The sequence below is a fragment of the Notolabrus celidotus genome, chromosome 3 (genome assembly GCF_009762535.1).
Source record: "Notolabrus celidotus isolate fNotCel1 chromosome 3, fNotCel1.pri, whole genome shotgun sequence".
In the NCBI taxonomy this organism is placed as follows: domain Eukaryota; kingdom Metazoa; phylum Chordata; class Actinopteri; order Labriformes; family Labridae; genus Notolabrus; species Notolabrus celidotus.
This window is the reverse complement of record NC_048274.1, coordinates 27,078,723-27,095,253: the sequence shown is the minus strand read 5'-3', so window position 1 is coordinate 27,095,253 and position 16,531 is coordinate 27,078,723. Positions and strand designations below refer to the sequence as shown.

At 42.0% G+C, this 16,531-nt stretch overlaps 1 protein-coding gene across 1 annotated transcript in view; it reads right to left on the bottom strand.

The window, feature by feature from the left end:
• Positions 1 to 1,101: 1,101 nt before the first annotated feature.
• The window catches only part of sema4bb (sema domain, immunoglobulin domain (Ig), transmembrane domain (TM) and short cytoplasmic domain, (semaphorin) 4Bb), a 50,619-nt gene continuing 35,189 nt past the window's right edge, over positions 1,102 to 16,531 (bottom strand). Inside the window, exons 6-15 of the mRNA XM_034680197.1 lie at positions 16,078 to 16,189; positions 15,531 to 15,647; positions 14,945 to 15,102; positions 10,131 to 10,312; positions 9,456 to 9,606; positions 8,118 to 8,328; positions 7,803 to 7,918; positions 6,788 to 6,945; positions 5,304 to 5,395; positions 1,102 to 5,110 (exon numbers count right to left, since the gene is read on the bottom strand). Of these exons, the coding sequence (XP_034536088.1) occupies positions 4,338 to 5,110; positions 5,304 to 5,395; positions 6,788 to 6,945; positions 7,803 to 7,918; positions 8,118 to 8,328; positions 9,456 to 9,606; positions 10,131 to 10,312; positions 14,945 to 15,102; positions 15,531 to 15,647; positions 16,078 to 16,189 (2,070 nt within the window). The 3' untranslated portion in view covers positions 1,102 to 4,337. The remainder of the gene's footprint in view (positions 5,111 to 5,303; positions 5,396 to 6,787; positions 6,946 to 7,802; positions 7,919 to 8,117; positions 8,329 to 9,455; positions 9,607 to 10,130; positions 10,313 to 14,944; positions 15,103 to 15,530; positions 15,648 to 16,077; positions 16,190 to 16,531) is intronic.

Here is a 16,531-nt window from a genome sequence, read left to right as displayed (position 1 = left end):
AAAACATGTATTTTATTAATTTATCTTAAAAAATTAAAATAAAGTGCTTTTTATGTACAATATAATAAAAACAACAGTCACAATCTCAATGATACAAAAAATACAGGTCACAATGTTATTTTTACACAACAAATAAAAAAAAAGGAATCATGCAGGCAAGACCACATTTGTCTAATAGTTATTCAGTCGTCTAAGCTGATGGTGTTCAGTATGCTGAGGCAAAGCTGTCGCTGTGTCTCCATGTGGACGATTTGGAGCTGTGCTGGCGTCTTACTGTAGGACTACATCGAGCAGCACAAATGACTAATTACTTCTATTGTGCCGTTTCTTTGTTCTATGATAGTTTAACAAATCCTGAAAAGTTGTAGCAGTGGATCGCCTACTTAAGCCACTTTAGGAAAATAGACTGCAGTAGATGTCCTACAAAATATGATATAGTTGGCTACATTCATGTCCAGTACAGTATGTTGCATTACTGAGGAGCCACTCAAAATGAAGCATCCATCACTGCTGTGTTATGTTCTTCATCAGAAAGCATGTCATTATTAAATATGCATTATCACACAGTATCTACCTTTTTTGGCATGATGAACTATTAAAGTCAAATGTGATTTTATCTGTTAGAGATCGGTTAGTAATACTCTTAAATACTGATGTTCAGATAGATGTTTCCTATGTGCACAGTTTCACATCCAACACAAGCTAAGACTGCAGAAAGTTACATGATTTTGAGCAGCTCCCAGTGTTACTGTTAGCAGGTAAAGTTTATAGCGGCTTGTGTGGATCTGTAAATCTACTGTCGACCCGTGTTGTGTTGTGGAATTAAGTGTGCCCACAAAGGGCTACAATCACGCCATCCACCACATTTCTGTTGGCGAGGTCACTGCTGGGTAGTGTACGATGTGGCACATGGCTAAAGGCAGAACAACTTGACATCTGAAGGCATTTTGAAAACATGTTGTGAGGTTATCTCAAGCATCTCAAAGCAGGGCATTCAGCCACCAGAAAGATACTCTGTATTTGAAACATCTGTCTTTGCAGTGATGGCAAATAATGCTTTGCACCAAAGCTTTTTGCACCCTACATTGAGTCTTGTTTGCAAATATTATTCCCAGTTTGCCAGTTTTTTTTTTTAACATAATCAGACTACATTTAATTGGCAGAGCTTTTGGGAAATAAACCTTTTCTTTTCATGTCAAGAGAAAGAGGAGAAAATCCGCCATGCTGGTCTGCTGAACATGTAGCAACTATTAGACAGTTTTCTTAGCATAAAGACTACAAAAAGAAAGAAAAGGCTGGTCCAATTCCATCCAAATATAGCAAATTAGCCTGTGTAATTTTATAAATATTAGCAATACTTTGTGTCTTTTTTAAATAAAAAAATGGGAAAAAGAAGACGAGTTGCAGTTTTACTGCTAGTTTAGTGCAGGAGTATTTTTAGGCTGGTGGCAGGGACCTCCTGTAGTTTGGATTGGTTTCCTGGGTAGAAGGATGTAAAGAACTGAGGGTGTTTCGTTATGTTTGTTCAGAGCCAGGGAAGCTGTTTCCAGTCTCTAAGCTAGACTAAGCTAAACTAAGGTGTCAGAACAGGTGATTAATACTAATACGGCCTTTTTTCCCATGTTCCAGGGCAAAGATTTACATGTGATATATTTTGCTGTTAAAGGAGCAGTATGAGATATTTTGGGGTCCACAGAGGGAACCAAAAGTGTAACAAACGTAAAGTTCCTCAGAGGAGCTTTAACACAAATTTGTGAGATTAGTGTCAATACTGTCATCTGGCTCTTGGAGAGAAAGGGAATATGGCAGTTTCCTAAAACACCTTACTACCCTTTGGTCATGATCATAAACCAGAGCTCCTCCTGCTTTGACATGCTTGTTAGACAACCATCTGGAGAAATGCGCACTCTTCAGTGCCAGACTTGAAATGTATGCTGAAATAGGCAGTAAAGCACTAAAAACAAAATATCAGCAGTGTTCACTCTCTAGTTTCAAGACTATCTCTACAACACATCTTGCACAAGGTCCCTTAAAAACACTCAATATTAAGCACAGATACTTTATATACACAACAAAAAGGAAAGAAAAACTGAAACACTGACCACTGTTGCGCAGTATGCTGTGCAATTACTTTGTCAACTTGTAGCAGTAACATTTCATTTTGTCATCTGCTCAGTGTTTGAAATAGCAAAATGTTGATTCTGTATGACACTTGAATATATACTGTAGGTTTACTTAATCAATACAGTGAATTGGTGATGTATTCTAAGACATGTGGTGTCATATCCTCCATAGGGCCGTGTAAATGTTTCGCATTTAGATTTACACAACACTGTCAGCTTCCTACATCTTTGGAAAGTTCTGCTTGTTAAGTCTCAAAAGTCTAAGAGATGTGGGTGCCAGAGTGTTCGTAATGGCTGCACTGGTCCCTGTTATAACTGATTGCTTCAAAGCAGCCACACCTTCTGTCTCTCAGTAGTTGCATTTCTTTGAAGTGACTCAATTTTTTCTGACATGTGCAAACCTGTAAGTATTCAAGACCCTGATTACTTGTGCTTTCACATTAACGTCACCTTGACAACTGAGTTTGGTGAATGCCATGAATGTAAGACATGTAACCTGGTGGGGCTTAAATGCGGAGCTATTAGGCTGTTCCGTGCAACTACGTCACTATATAGCAGCTGCAGTCTGGCTAGAGACTACGAGATGTTAGTTCTCCACTACAGTGACAGATATTAGAAGCTCATTTCATCTTGTGAAGGCTCGTCAGAGTTTAATAACTCAAACAGTTAGTATTGTAAGCCTCGGAGTAGCTGTGCCTGTATGTTTTAGCTGCTGATGTCTCTTTTAAAGGCAGCAGATAAAAAAATGGGACATTTTCTCACTTCAAAACCACAAGATGAGATTTTTTATGAAGCAGTCTTCATGCCACATCCTTAAGCCCCAGTTCAGAATTAACATTAAAGTCAATCATTCAGCCCGACACATTCTTAAAAATGTTCATTATGAGATAACAGTCTTCAAGAAACTTCCTTTTTTGCACTTTATATTTCTTTATTATTAGTGCCTCTTTACTTTTACTGAAACCCATCTCTGGTTCCATCACCATGTGCTCTTTAACAGTGATCAATGCAAACACAAAACATGGGAGTGGTCATGACTTGATGGCACTATTGCATTTGGGTAAGACAATCAAGTTATTTGGGATTTTTTTTGGCACAGTGCACATGATGATTCTAGTGCCGCCCTGAACATGGAGGAGTGGACGTCGCCCTTTGAGCAACACAACAGAAATGTCTGCTCTGTTTTCCACAAACAGGAAACCTGTGTCAGTTTCTGAGCTCATCATGGTCCCTGCAGAAGAGCAGGGCTTTCTCAGGCGAGCCAAGATGTACTAGAAGAGGTGTCCTAAATCGTCCATGGTGCAGTGGTTGAATGAAACAAACCTTCTTTAAACTACAACGTACATTCAGGAGGTAAAGGTTAGTCTCCAGGCCCCTGCAGCTTTGTTCACCATCACTTTTATTGATCATCCTCCTCCTCAGAGATGCAGTCCTTGATCAGCTCTAAAGGGGCTGTATTTAACCAAGGTGTGCCGCTTTCACCTGGTCTGCGTCATCTCTCAGTCAGGACATTTATATCCAGAACAAATGTGCCTCTGACTCTCTTCCATGATGTGTGGATCACAATGATGGGTAGATATTATATTATTCTAAACCTGAACTCTCGCTCATCGTGTAGCTGTAGCTTGGTTGTAGTGTGCATAATAACAGAAGTGGAGACGATGTGGCAGCCAACTTCTGCGAAACATGAGGGTTACACATACTGATATAGGGCTGGGCGACAAAGCAGTATTTTGATGTATTCTCTTTTGTTTTTGTTACATATAACAAAAACTATATTATGTGCAGGAGATGTTGAATCTTGCAAATCTAAAGGGATACTTTGATAAATACTGATATCAGACGATTATCATCTGTTTTATCTTTCTCCCCATATTGCCCAGCCCTGCACATTAGTGGCCCTTGAAAATGACTCAAAGATGGTAAGTGTACGTTTTTTTCTTAGCAGCTGCCATGGCTCCCGATTCTGATTGAAACTGGAGTATCGTGCAGCATCCTCTTCCTGCCTTATGCAGCAAACCAGACCATCCTCTGGCTTTTGGAGTGGAAATGGTTAAATGAAATGACCTCCGCACTGATCACAGAACAAAGATGACTAAAATAAAAGGTGTGCTGTGATGTAGAAGGATGTCGGGGTCTCCTCTCCTTCGCTCTGTGGCCTGTATCCTTCATAGTGATACAGGGTGGCATCTTTTTGTAGCGTATATTGTGCTCTCATACGATAGAGTCTTTTATCTCAGAGCCAAGCCTCACTCTGGGCCGCGGGCATGTGGGCGAGTATTCCACGTGGCTCTCCTTCAGGTTGAGCGGCCGCCTGTCAGACGCCTCAGAGAAGCTCTTGCTGTTGTCAGGCGACGACTCATGGGTGGGTGTGCTGCAGATGTAGTTGTCATTTAACGTCTGGTAGCCCTTGTGATCAGAAGTAGACACCGGGATAGTGTTACCGTTCAAGGGTAAGCTCTCTGCAGGTTTTCCCACGATCCTCGGCTTCTTCTGCTGCATGTTGGGGCACTCGTTATGCTTCAGCATGGACTTCATGTGATCTCTGTTTCTGTAGATGACGAACAAAGAGAACACCACGAGGGAGAACGCCAGTAGAGCGCACACCACGATCAACTCGTTCCAGTACGTCTTCGTGTTCACCTGCTCCGAACGAGACTCGCCGGGCAGGATGATCGTCTCCTCACGATCAATGTGCGGCGTGCGAGAGTGGCCAATCAGAGTGGTGCTTTCCTGCCTCGGCTCAGCCCTTACACAGTAGTTGGCTAACAGCTGGCGGAAACCCTCCTCCTCCGACCAGCACTCGTAGGTCTCAATCCTGTCAGCCTGTGCCACAACAACAAGGTTCCCCTCGGGAGTCGCGTAGAGGAACTGGCTGGCGCTGTCGCTGTAACGCCACTTCCTCTGAGCCAGGTTAGAGCGCAGCTTACAGGGCAGGACTCTGAACGTGCTGGCCGGGATCGTTATCAGCTTGCAATGGGAGCCACCTATTGAATAAATAATAACATGTATGTATTAAAAAACACAATGATCTACACTACAACCAAAGTATTATTTCTAAATCAGTGATAACGTCTCCTCTGATGGCCTTATGTGTGTGTTGTGTGTGTTGTTTTGGTGTACTGAGTGACTGAAATGGCTTCATCTGAAAACACCTTTACACAGAGAAATCACACTCACGAGTGGCAGCTGGTCTGGCGGCTCTGGCGCTGGGAAATGTCCTGTTACAAATGGCTGATGTATCGGCCTCCTCCACATCCTGCTGCCAGTGACTGAGACAAAAACAACAAAACAACAGGGTGTGGGTCAGCAGCTGTAATGAGAGGCACCTTGTATGGAGGCAACAATTTCTGCTTCAACCTTTCATTTAAAACCAGACAAAAGCTCCATCAGCATGACTAAGAGAACAGCCGTCTTTCAAAAACTACTTTTCTGTCGCATGATGATGAGACTTATTTATGTTTTTGTTTGGGTGCATGTTTACATCCGACACAGCAAAAATAGTCCTTTACAGTGATATAATGGGCGATGACATCAGCTCCTAACCTAGATTACTTTCCTGTTTTTCACTGAGTTAACAGCAAAACTTCGCAGCTTGTAGTTTTCTCTTAAATATCAGAATTTAGGTGAGGTTGAGACATATCACAGGAATAATTGACCTATTATCAACTACAGGCATTTTTCAACCGCAGGAACTTTACTCCGGAAGTAGGGACTTTACCCCTGAACTACGTGCATTTCGACCGGAGGAACCAGGGTCTTAATTTAGTTCAGGGGTAGTTAATCTCACCCTGAAAAGCCCCTGATTGGGGGATAGTACTTTTCAAAGTTTTTTTTTCTCCATACGTCACTGGCCTGATTTGCACAATCTACCCAGGACTTCAGCTCGCAGTCAAAATGCAGACAACAATGGGGGAACAGGAACCTTCTAGTTCAGGGGAAAGTAGTTCCTGGGGCTAAAAGATGCCGGAACTCTTGGTCAAAATGCACCTTTCTTAAAACAAGAGGAAAAAAGTAAAAGTAAGACAATTGTTTTTCAAAATAAGAGTTCTGGGAGTGTTTGTATTGGCAGACTATGGATGAAAACCATAGTGTATGCTTGTTCAAATGTTTTATGGTATACCTGTTTTGTTTACGTGACTAATCATGGACTTCTTATTTCCTCCTGGATTTAGACTTTTTGTTGTTAAAGATTAACTTGTGATTCCCTTAAATGGAACTAAAAGGTCCCTGTGCCCCTATTGTTGTCTGCGTTTCGACCGCAGGCTGAAGTTCCGGGTAGATTGTGCAAATTAGGCCAGTGACATATGGAGAACAAAAATGATATTAAACAATATTTTGAAATCTTGATAATAAAATAAACTAGTATGCATTCCCAGGAACTCCCTCTTTGTTTCATAAACTTTGTAAACTCCACAAACACCATTATGTTCAACCGAAAGTCCCAGGACCTCTGAAAAGTACTACCCCTCTAGCAGGGGGCTTTTCAGAGGGGAGATTATCTACCCCTGAACTAAATTTAGACCCTGGTTCCTCCGGTCGAAACGCATGTAGTTCAGAGGTAAAGTCCCTAGTTTCGTGATAAAGCTCCTGCGGTGGAAACACGCCTTTTGACAACAAATATAAGTTTAGACAGATGCAGGAATGTGTTGGAGATCTCTCACCTGTCAGGTGGAGCCATCCTGACATCACGACACAGCCGCCCTGTCCAGGCACAGTAAGGGTCTCTGGACAGCACACACTCCCCACAGCTCAGGTAGTTGGAGCAGTTAGCCACAGGAACCTCCACCAGGCCGGAGTTCGACGACACAAACAACAGACCCTGCAGGGGAGAAGAAACGTGACTGTATCTGTGAGATGCTCTCAATAGAAGGTAAATACAGGGTTGGACGAAGCATCTGCTTTTGTTTTTTCCCCCCTGATTTCTTAAAGGGAGAAACGTACTCAAAGATAAACAGAATACTCTAACCCAAACAGAGGACTAACTCAGGCCAGCTGTTGCCAACCAAGTTGTTTAATTGTGCCCAAAAACACATGGTGACCAGGCTCAAATGAAGGCTACACAGAACTGTCTTAATCACTATCTATTCTTCATCCTCAACACTTTTCAGACACAAGTTCTCATTGTTTTAAAGTACGATTCAGAGCTGCTACTCTAACATGAACGTGACATTTATACTGACTTACAGCACATCCCTGCTTTTCCCAACAGTGCAGTCTATATTTAGGCCATCTTCTCCACAGTATATTAGATAGACATCATGTCTGTCTTTATCATCCCTATTTGGAGCTAAGAATATACTCACAAAAAGTATCTTGGACTATATAAGCATTACATAATCGTAGATAAGATTGCTGTTTGGCTGCCTTTGCCCGGGGGAGACCATTATGTAATAAAGAGAGAAAGGTAATGAAATTTAGCTCTGGGTAAAATGCCAGAGAGGATAATAAAATCAGTTCCAGACAGAGCTATAACTTACAGGAAAACTCAATGGAATGGCCACCGCTGAAAGAAAACGTCTGAAGACTGTGTGTGAGCTCGGCTAAATTACACTCTTCCACGTTTTTATCACTTGAAAAAGACTTCACGTTTATAATGAGTAAACATGATGACACATTAAGCAGAAACTGACAAACACAGCCAAACAATAACCATTAAGATGACAGAGTGCTATTTACCCTCTGAGGATCCAGTTCAATGTGCTGCACAGGCTGAGGCTCGGGAAACAGAACCATTTCCTCGATGATGTGCATCTTATCGTTGGCATTGATGGCTTTATGGAGCTTTCCATCATCTGGGAGAAATAGAGGAAGAGAAGCAGGGACTTTAATTGCTGGCAGGGGAAAGTTTGAGGGGATTGAGGCAACTTCTGCTGTTTCAATAGCTCAAATTCAACACATGGATCTCATTTATATTTCCTTTCAGCAGAATTTCCCATAAAAAAACTGTGGGAATACCGGCAAAATTTGCGTTTGATGAATAACAAATTGTACCTGTTCCAATAAAGAGCACATCATACGCTCTCTCCATGCCCTCAATCTTGTGCACGGCGATCTGTGTGTAGCGCACGCTGCGTTTCAGCAGCAGAGGCGCGCTGCGGATCACGCTGTCCATCAGGAAATGGTCCTTGACAAAGTTGAGAACTTTATCAGGCATGTGCAAGGACGATTGGATTCCCATTTGCCTGGCGTGGTTGGTCACACACTGATAGGGAGTGAATCAGAAATGAAAAATGAAACTCTGTCTATTCAAGTAGTCCTGGAAATACAAACATGTGAGGATGTACGGTATTTAGGGCTTCTAAAGTGAATCATTGTCAGTTATATTTATCTATACAATATAATAAATATACAGTGGCAGGGCTTCCCAAACTTTTCAGCTTGCAACCCTTCAAGAGAGACAATGACCCCACTTCCCCTTTGAGTAACACAACAGTCAAACAACTTCATTATTTGATAGTATTTTTTTTTATTTGATTTTTTTTAAACTAGAAGCAGAACACAATTAATCTTCATGTTTACTGTTGCAGGGAGAGGACATACCAGGTTTTCATGTGTGACTTTCACACTGGCTTAAAGCCAAAGATACTCAATTTAGCAGGTCTGCAGACAATTAGCCGACCTATGTGCACATGTCGCTGCGTTTCCTTTGCTGCTTTGAGTAAACCTGATGCAACTGATGTTTCTGATTATCAGTCGTAATCACCTCAGGGGGCATGTGGCAACAAAGATAAGCACTAGAAAATTGATGGCACATTTTTTTGGAATGGTTTTACTCAACATTTAGCTACTATTTTCCCTACATTTTTGTGAAAAGTGATACATTAATCAACTTTATTAGTATTTTGTTTGTTTTTTGGAAGGCATCTCACAACTTCCAAATAGTGTCTTGTGACCCCTGCTTTAGGAGCCACTGCTTTAAGGTAACATTTATTTGTTCAAAGTTGTGGGCTTACATTTTGCTGCAGAGACTTAGGAAGATTTAGGCAGCATATTAAGCAAGAGAGCCCTTCTGTAATCTGCCATTAAGAAGGCAAAAACAATCATTGTCTTTTTATCAAGTCCTTTTGTTGAACAGCCAGAAAAATCACAGGTCCAGCAGGATTTTTGTTGTTGTTGGAATTAATGACATGTATTGTTTGTAAGTGTGATAGCAGATTGTGTATTTGGGAATATAAAATCAAACACTGCTGTTATTTTATCTGTATTATGAACCTACAGTGTTTTGATGTAATAGAAACTGGCTCTACCTGAAAGAAGAGATGCACTGGTTGAACCAGAACAAGCTGAATTGTTTTGTTTATCACAGGATGCTGTGTGTGATTCACTTACCGCCCCGGGCCGTGGCTCTGGCACTGGGTGGTTGTAGGTGTACCACTGCTGCGTCTCTCTGTTGACCTCTCTGTAGCGCCCGCTGAAGGCTCTTTCCACCTGTGCCATGGTGAATGCGCACACCGCTGAGCTGCCTGAAGCTCCTTTATACCTAGAAAAACATCAACAGATGATATCTTCTGCATTTTGAGTTTATGCAAGTAGATTCCATACGTCTTTGCTGTTTGAACATTTCACAAGTACTCTGGTTTCAAAACAGCGTGTTTCCATTTCCTACACGTTCAAGCTGTTCTGCAGTTCTTTTATTTTATTCATGAAACTGGAGCAGCAACTTCTCACTGGAGAACAGTTGTAGAGTGGGCGCTTGAATGATTTCCATATTAAATCCTTTATTTTGTTGATACATTAATTAGCCATTGGGGTTGCATGAGCTTGTGTTAGTGTTTAAGCTCATTACAGCTGCTCTAAATTCAGAGCAGCCAAGTAACAAAACGCGCCTTGCCAAGTTTGAGCGCAGATATTAAACAAAAACTGGCTCAAGATGATGTGTGAGAGCTTTGTAGATTCAAGTGTCTGTGTGTTTGTGCGAAAACATTAGCTGTAACCGTGCCATGAATTAGAATAAATAAAAAGCTTGTGACGTGATCAGAACAAACCCTTTCATTCGTGTCTTACCACTGCGAAGTGAAGACGCCGTAGAAGACGGTGCTCTCCCAGCTGTCTCCCATAGGCTTCAGGACAAACATGTCCTGGATGATGTTAAAGGGGAAGCCGTCATCAGGGAGGGAACACAGCAGCTGGGCTTTCAGGAAGGTGGTCCACTTTTTCTGCAGCACCCGCTCACCACCTTGATCCCCCTGCAGACAGTCCAAGGATGTCAAAGTGTGTTAACACAGGAGACTCTGTCTGATTTGACCTGTATTTATACAGGTTTAGTTGTCAGATCAAACGGCAGCATCCTGTTTACAACACTTCTGAAAACACAAGTACAAGGTGAAGGGATTGGACTAGAAATTGAAAGAATTTGAGCACCAGTCCCCCCAAAAGACAGACAGAGCTTTAGAGAAAAAGTTTGAGAAAAATCCATGCCAGGCCCTCCTGCAGAGCATATTTCTGCTTCAGGCAGAAGTGCATGACCACTGATGATTCAGTGATAAGAGTAATAGTATCACAGTGAGCTTTGGAGAAAAGACAAAGAGTGACAGAAAACAGAATTAGAGTGGATACCCAACCTACAAGCAGGCTTCATCTCTTGAGGGCGCACAATGACAGGTGCACCCTTACACCAGCATGATGGAAAGACCAGCTACGTAAAGAGTAAGAGAGTATTGCTGTGTCCGTAAAAGCCCTAAAAGCTAACAAAAAGATGACCAGATAAACAGCTCAGACCTGGGCTGTTTAAGACATTTAAATATACTACATAATAAATAAGTTGAGCCTTATCAAAAGGGTTTATTGAAACATAATTTAAACTCATAAGTGTGTATTTTCTTTATAACTGGCCACAACCCGTCTCAGTCAAAGTCGATCCTCAGAGTTTGTCTGCTGGAGACTTCAATGTGATGCATGTTGTAAATCAAACCTCTGATGACCTTAAACAAAAGTGCTATGTAACAGAATCAGATTGCACATACATGAGATGAATCTGGATCTAAAGTGCAGATAAAGTTTGAGGAGATGAATGTGTCAATCTGTACACTTTTAACAGAGAGGCTCAAACATATATGAGAGATATTACAGTAAAAAAAAGCTAGTGTCAGAGTGGATGGGGACTTTAATATGCTGGAAGAAAGAGGGCGCTGTTTAGCCCAAACAAGGAAATCTGAAAGTAGTTATCACCTGTTATTTTGGGAAATGGGCTGGAAAAACAAACACAACTAACCCCGATTTTATTGTTCTGATTAATCCCAAATGTTGAAGTCCTTGTTTGATGTGCATCTACGCAGAATTAAAAAGGATGTTTTGACAATAAAATGTGGAAGATAAAAAGCTTACATAAAAGAAGAATCGGCAAAAATGATGTCAGATGCTCTTTGAAGGAGAGGAGACGGTGAAATTAAAAACAAACAATGTCTGGTTATTAATTATAGCTTTGAAGTCAACACATCAGCAATTCAGACCTCACTGCTCTGAGATAGAGACGAGGCTTTCACTCATTTCGAGCTGTCTGGAAATACTCATATAAACAGTTATCAGTCGACTTCACTATGACTAGCAATTATCATAGTGGTAAACACACCAAAAGACACTCCTTAAAGAACAACTAGCTTGCTGAAAACACAGGAGGAGCAGGAGGAAGAAGAGGAGGAGGAGGAGGAGGAAGAGCATGACAAAAACAAGTGGTCTCGCCCAATCTCAAGACAGCTCTCCTGCTTCACATCCAAGCTTCTTGCATCAACAACACAGCCTCCAAAACCCTGAACAACTCCTACATAGCAGCACCAGGAGAGAGAGATAATAAAATGCACAACTATAACTACCTCCATTTCCTACTCTGTGTGCGCTCACACACAAACAATCATGTGGCTCAGCGGAGAGGTGAAACCTCGTGGGACTGATGCCCGGCCTGGGAGCCAATTACTAGGCTGTGGTGGTAGCCTGTCCACATAATGAGGAGCACACATTCCTGCTCCCTCAGCTGTCCACGCTGTTGTTGCTGTGCTCCGCTGCGCAGCTTGTACTTTCAATCGCATCGACCACTCCTCTCAATAGCTGCCCTCCAAAAATATACTCTCTTTGTGTTGGGCTTTACACCGCTCTTTGTATTTTCCGTAACTTCACATTTCAGATTCCTAAATAAGAAATTGAAAAAAAAAGTGTTGCCACACAATGTTTATAATCTGCCTGCTTCCTGCAGTCCCTCAGTGTGCACACCTGAATAAACAAAAGAAAGAAGGAGTGGAAGAAGGGAGGGGGACAGTTGGGAGAAAACGGGGAGAAAAAACAACTCAGAAGCAGATTTACTTGGCAAACTCAAGTAAAACAGTAGTTACAACACCACGAAAACACTGACAAGCCTTTGATTTATCTTATCTTAAAAGAAACATGTCATCTGTATAAGTGAACAAAAAGTCTGCCAAGATTAACATCTTAAATATTTCAAATATTAATATAAAACCACATTCACACATGTGAATGGTCTGGTGCACGGAGAGAAAAGGGAGTACATGCTTTCTGTCAGTGGGTTACAGATACCGAGGCTGCTAACAGGGAGGGGCCTTCATACCTCTGTGTTACCTAACTCTGATCCAAGTTCAGCACTTTCTGCTCAGTGAGGGAGTGCACGGGCTGTGGGCTCAAATTTGAGGAAAAAAATAGTGAATATGTAAAAAAAATTTGATTTCCGGCTGCAGCGATTCAGGTGCGGGTTCTCAGACATTTCAGACCCTTTTCAGTCCTATTTCTGCTCTCACACTTGTGTTCTGGAAAGCTGTGTCTGCTCGGGGAGACAAGAAAGTGTTAAAGTGAAGTAGAGGCACTGAGAGGTGGACAGGTGCATGCTGAAAAAAAACACCAGCAGCAGTAGAAGAGGCTCTCAGCTAATGGAGGCAATTAAAGGACTTAAGGGGTGATTGCCACAACCTGCATCAAAATCTCCTTCCATGTTTGAGTTATAACTCAAACGTCTGATCTGAGCACACTGGTATGATGTGCATACTTTTAGATACAGTATGACATTCACTTTTGGGGATGTCATTGTATCTGGTGGGTGCTGCACCTAAACCTCCATAAATTCACTTAAATTCACAGGCCACCTCTTCTTATGACAAGAAGACACCTGAAAATGTGTGGATTTGTAAGTTTTAACAAGTGACAGCTGGTGAAATGTCCACAAGTAAACTGTAAATGTGAGCGGCTGATGGCTTGTTCTGCTACATTTAGGTGGTGACAACTTTCCCAAAATAACACAACAAGTATAAGCTGTAACAAAGTGCTTTCGATGTGGGTCCCAGCTTGACAGCACAATATAACCTGATAATAAGCACCAAAGCATCATGGGAAACTGTGGATCAGTGTTACGCTTCTTTTCTACAGAGAGATACAAAATTAACTGCACTACCTCAATGCACATCTTTAACTAACAGCCATGGGGAACGATCAGTGACACAAGATTATTTTTATTGCTACACTCTGCTCACTAAATATTCACCGTGAAATGAACTCTAGCAGAAAGCAAACATTTCTTGCTGGAGTGAAGGGGGCTGGCTGATGTGGTTGTATTCAGGAGTAAAGTTTATGGATGAGACGAATGGAAATTAACTTCTTAACTACAGGAGAATCAAGAACTGAAATTTAACATGCAAGTGGAGAAGTTGGATGAAAAGAGTTACTTTAAAAACTGAACTGTGGGACAAATTCCTATGTGTCACCTTGACACACTTATTTGTAAATGCTCTCAGGCTTCGACCCGACACACTGGAGAATAAAGCACCTGCATCACTGCTGCACTGCCACAGACTCTCACAGACTCTGAAAAGAAAACAGTGTGGAGAACGAGGGCTGCTGCATTCCTCTGAAATAAAAGCGCCTTATAGGAGGAGAGAAAGCCATTCTTCTGTCTCTATTGCAGTTCGTCTGCAGCGAGCTGCCACAGTCTGGGGGCCTTTCTGTCAATGATTTCCATATATAGAACCCAGAAGGTGCTCCGCCGATTTACAGAGGTGTCGCAGCACCGAGTGGCAGAGACTAGCAGGACTAAGTCATTAAGCTGTCACTTAAGATTACATGCTGTCCCCACGATTATTCACATTAATGCCTCCATGAACAAGAGCATCAGTCAGGGAGGATGCTGAGTGTGTGTATATCATGTGGCTTTATAGCCCTTTAATTGATCTGACGACAGGTGAAAAGAGATAAAGTGGGATTTTTCAGGGTGATCGACCAAACTAAACTCTCACAGAGGGAAGAGGGGCCTGACGTCAGCAGCTTAAATGACGTGAGTAAATTCTGCAGTTGCTACAGTTTGCCTGCAACAAAAACAGGCCATAGTGTAGAGTGGAAAAAAGCATTTCATATTGCTGCGAAGCCCCCTTGAATACTAATAATGCCTGCAAAGCTCAAAGCGCTGGTGGAAAAAGGCAAAGAGCTGGAGGGACGGACTAGTGCAGCTGACATTGTGAGGGAGATGGGAGGAGAAAGGGAGATGACATTGCAGAGGAAAAAGGGAGGGAGGGCAACGTGGTGAGGAGGAGGAGGAGGAGGAGGAGGAGGAGGAGGATGATGATGATGATTCAGGCAAGGGGAAACCAAATCTGTTGAAAACATGTTTTACAGAGTAGAGAAAGCTTTAATGCACCGGTGACATGTTTCCATTGCAGGCACTGGTACAGTTAATTGTTACCAACCGTGCTCTGACATGGGAGCGTCCCGCCTTGTTTTGAGGTAATTGTATCAGGATTAAGGAGAGGGAGCTTAAACCACGCTGTTCGTCTTCTGTTTTTGCATTAATGTCTCGTGTCAAGACCTCAACTCAACCCCAGGTGTCTTACCTTACACACGCGAGCAATCCTCGACACAATGGTGTTGTCAAAGAAGTCAAATTCTTTTCCAGCCTCGCTAAAAAAGAAGTAAATCTTGTCGTCGTCTCCCACGGGGTTTCCTTTTGGCTGACTCTCCTCGATGTAAGCTGAGCCCACAAACACTGGATCTGTTAAAAATAGAAAAAACACATAGAAAATACGAGTTTAGAGAGAGATGTTACACCTTTATCGTATACACAAGGGAACTATTTTTTCAGCCCTTTTATCACTTCTGTGCCATCATACCTTTGAGGAGAGTTTACACAGAACCGTGTGTGAGTGTGTGTGTGTGTGTGTGTGTGTGTGTGTGTGTGTGTGTGTGTGTGTGTGTGTGTGTGTGTGTGTGTGTGTGTGTGTGTGTGTGTGTATGTGTGTGTGTCTGGTGGTTTTGAAGTGCATGTGCTATGACTGATACGGCTTGTCTTTGCTCTTGGTCTGCATGCATTAGTGACTAATGATCGCTACTTTTCCCGAGCTTATCTGCTCTGTTGGGTACATAATGGAAGATGTGTGGAGGGAAAACACAGTTTATCGTCTGGGTTGAGATGGAGTTTACCTTGCAGCCACTTTAAAGAATTCTCCGTCTTCAGAGCCATTCCCTGACCCAAACTCTTATAAATGACTGGTTCGTTCCCTTGGAAGTTGCTGACAGTTCCAGTGTACAATTCACCATCTGGAAGAATAAAGAAGAGAGACTGTTAGATGTGAAATGAAGAGTCTGATTTGACATTAATTAAACATACTAACATATAAAGAGATGATGTACTGGGGGCTTTCTTGACTGTGGCAGATTAAGCCTGAAGTAGTGTGGAGTGAGCTGAGAGCAGTCAAAGAGGCTGCTTAGACAAATCATTTCTTCCACTTAAATCCAGCTCAATTATTCACTAATTGCTTGTTACAGAAGTTGAACACAAAAAGAGTCTGCTGGTGTCCGGCTATTTATCAGAAAGACAGACACAGACAGATGACATTGGCAGGCGCATCATGGCTCATTACTAAAGTCAGCATCAAAGTTGCTCCAGACAGAAGCCACACATACTGTTGTTCTCATGACAAATGTTTACTGAAGAGAACAAAATAAACATCTTGGTGTTGCTACATACCGACGATGATAGCCGTGGATTTGTATTCTGGATTAAAGGGGCAGCGGCTGCGTCCGTCCTCCATCACGACCTCGCCCACTTCATCTTTCTCCAGTGTGAACGTTGATGTGTTCTGGAGAAACACACAGCACATGTCCCTCAGGCACAGTCCAATTAAAGTCTACTTACTGTAAAGAATGAGCTACAGTGAGCCCAGCAACCTCTAGCTCCTTCTCTCCATTTATCTACTGCAATCAGATACACACTAAATTAATTTGGTCATACAGCACTTCTGTCTGGAAAGTAAGGCGTAGGTCATTTGGGCATATTTTAATTTTTAAAGTGAGAAAGTGAAAAAAAAAGAAGCAAAACTAGGGAGGGGTTCTTGTATCGACACCTCAAAATTATTGATCAAGAGCCCAATGATGACAAACCTTTTTATTTATTTTTTTTTAAGTTATATTTTTGGCCTTTT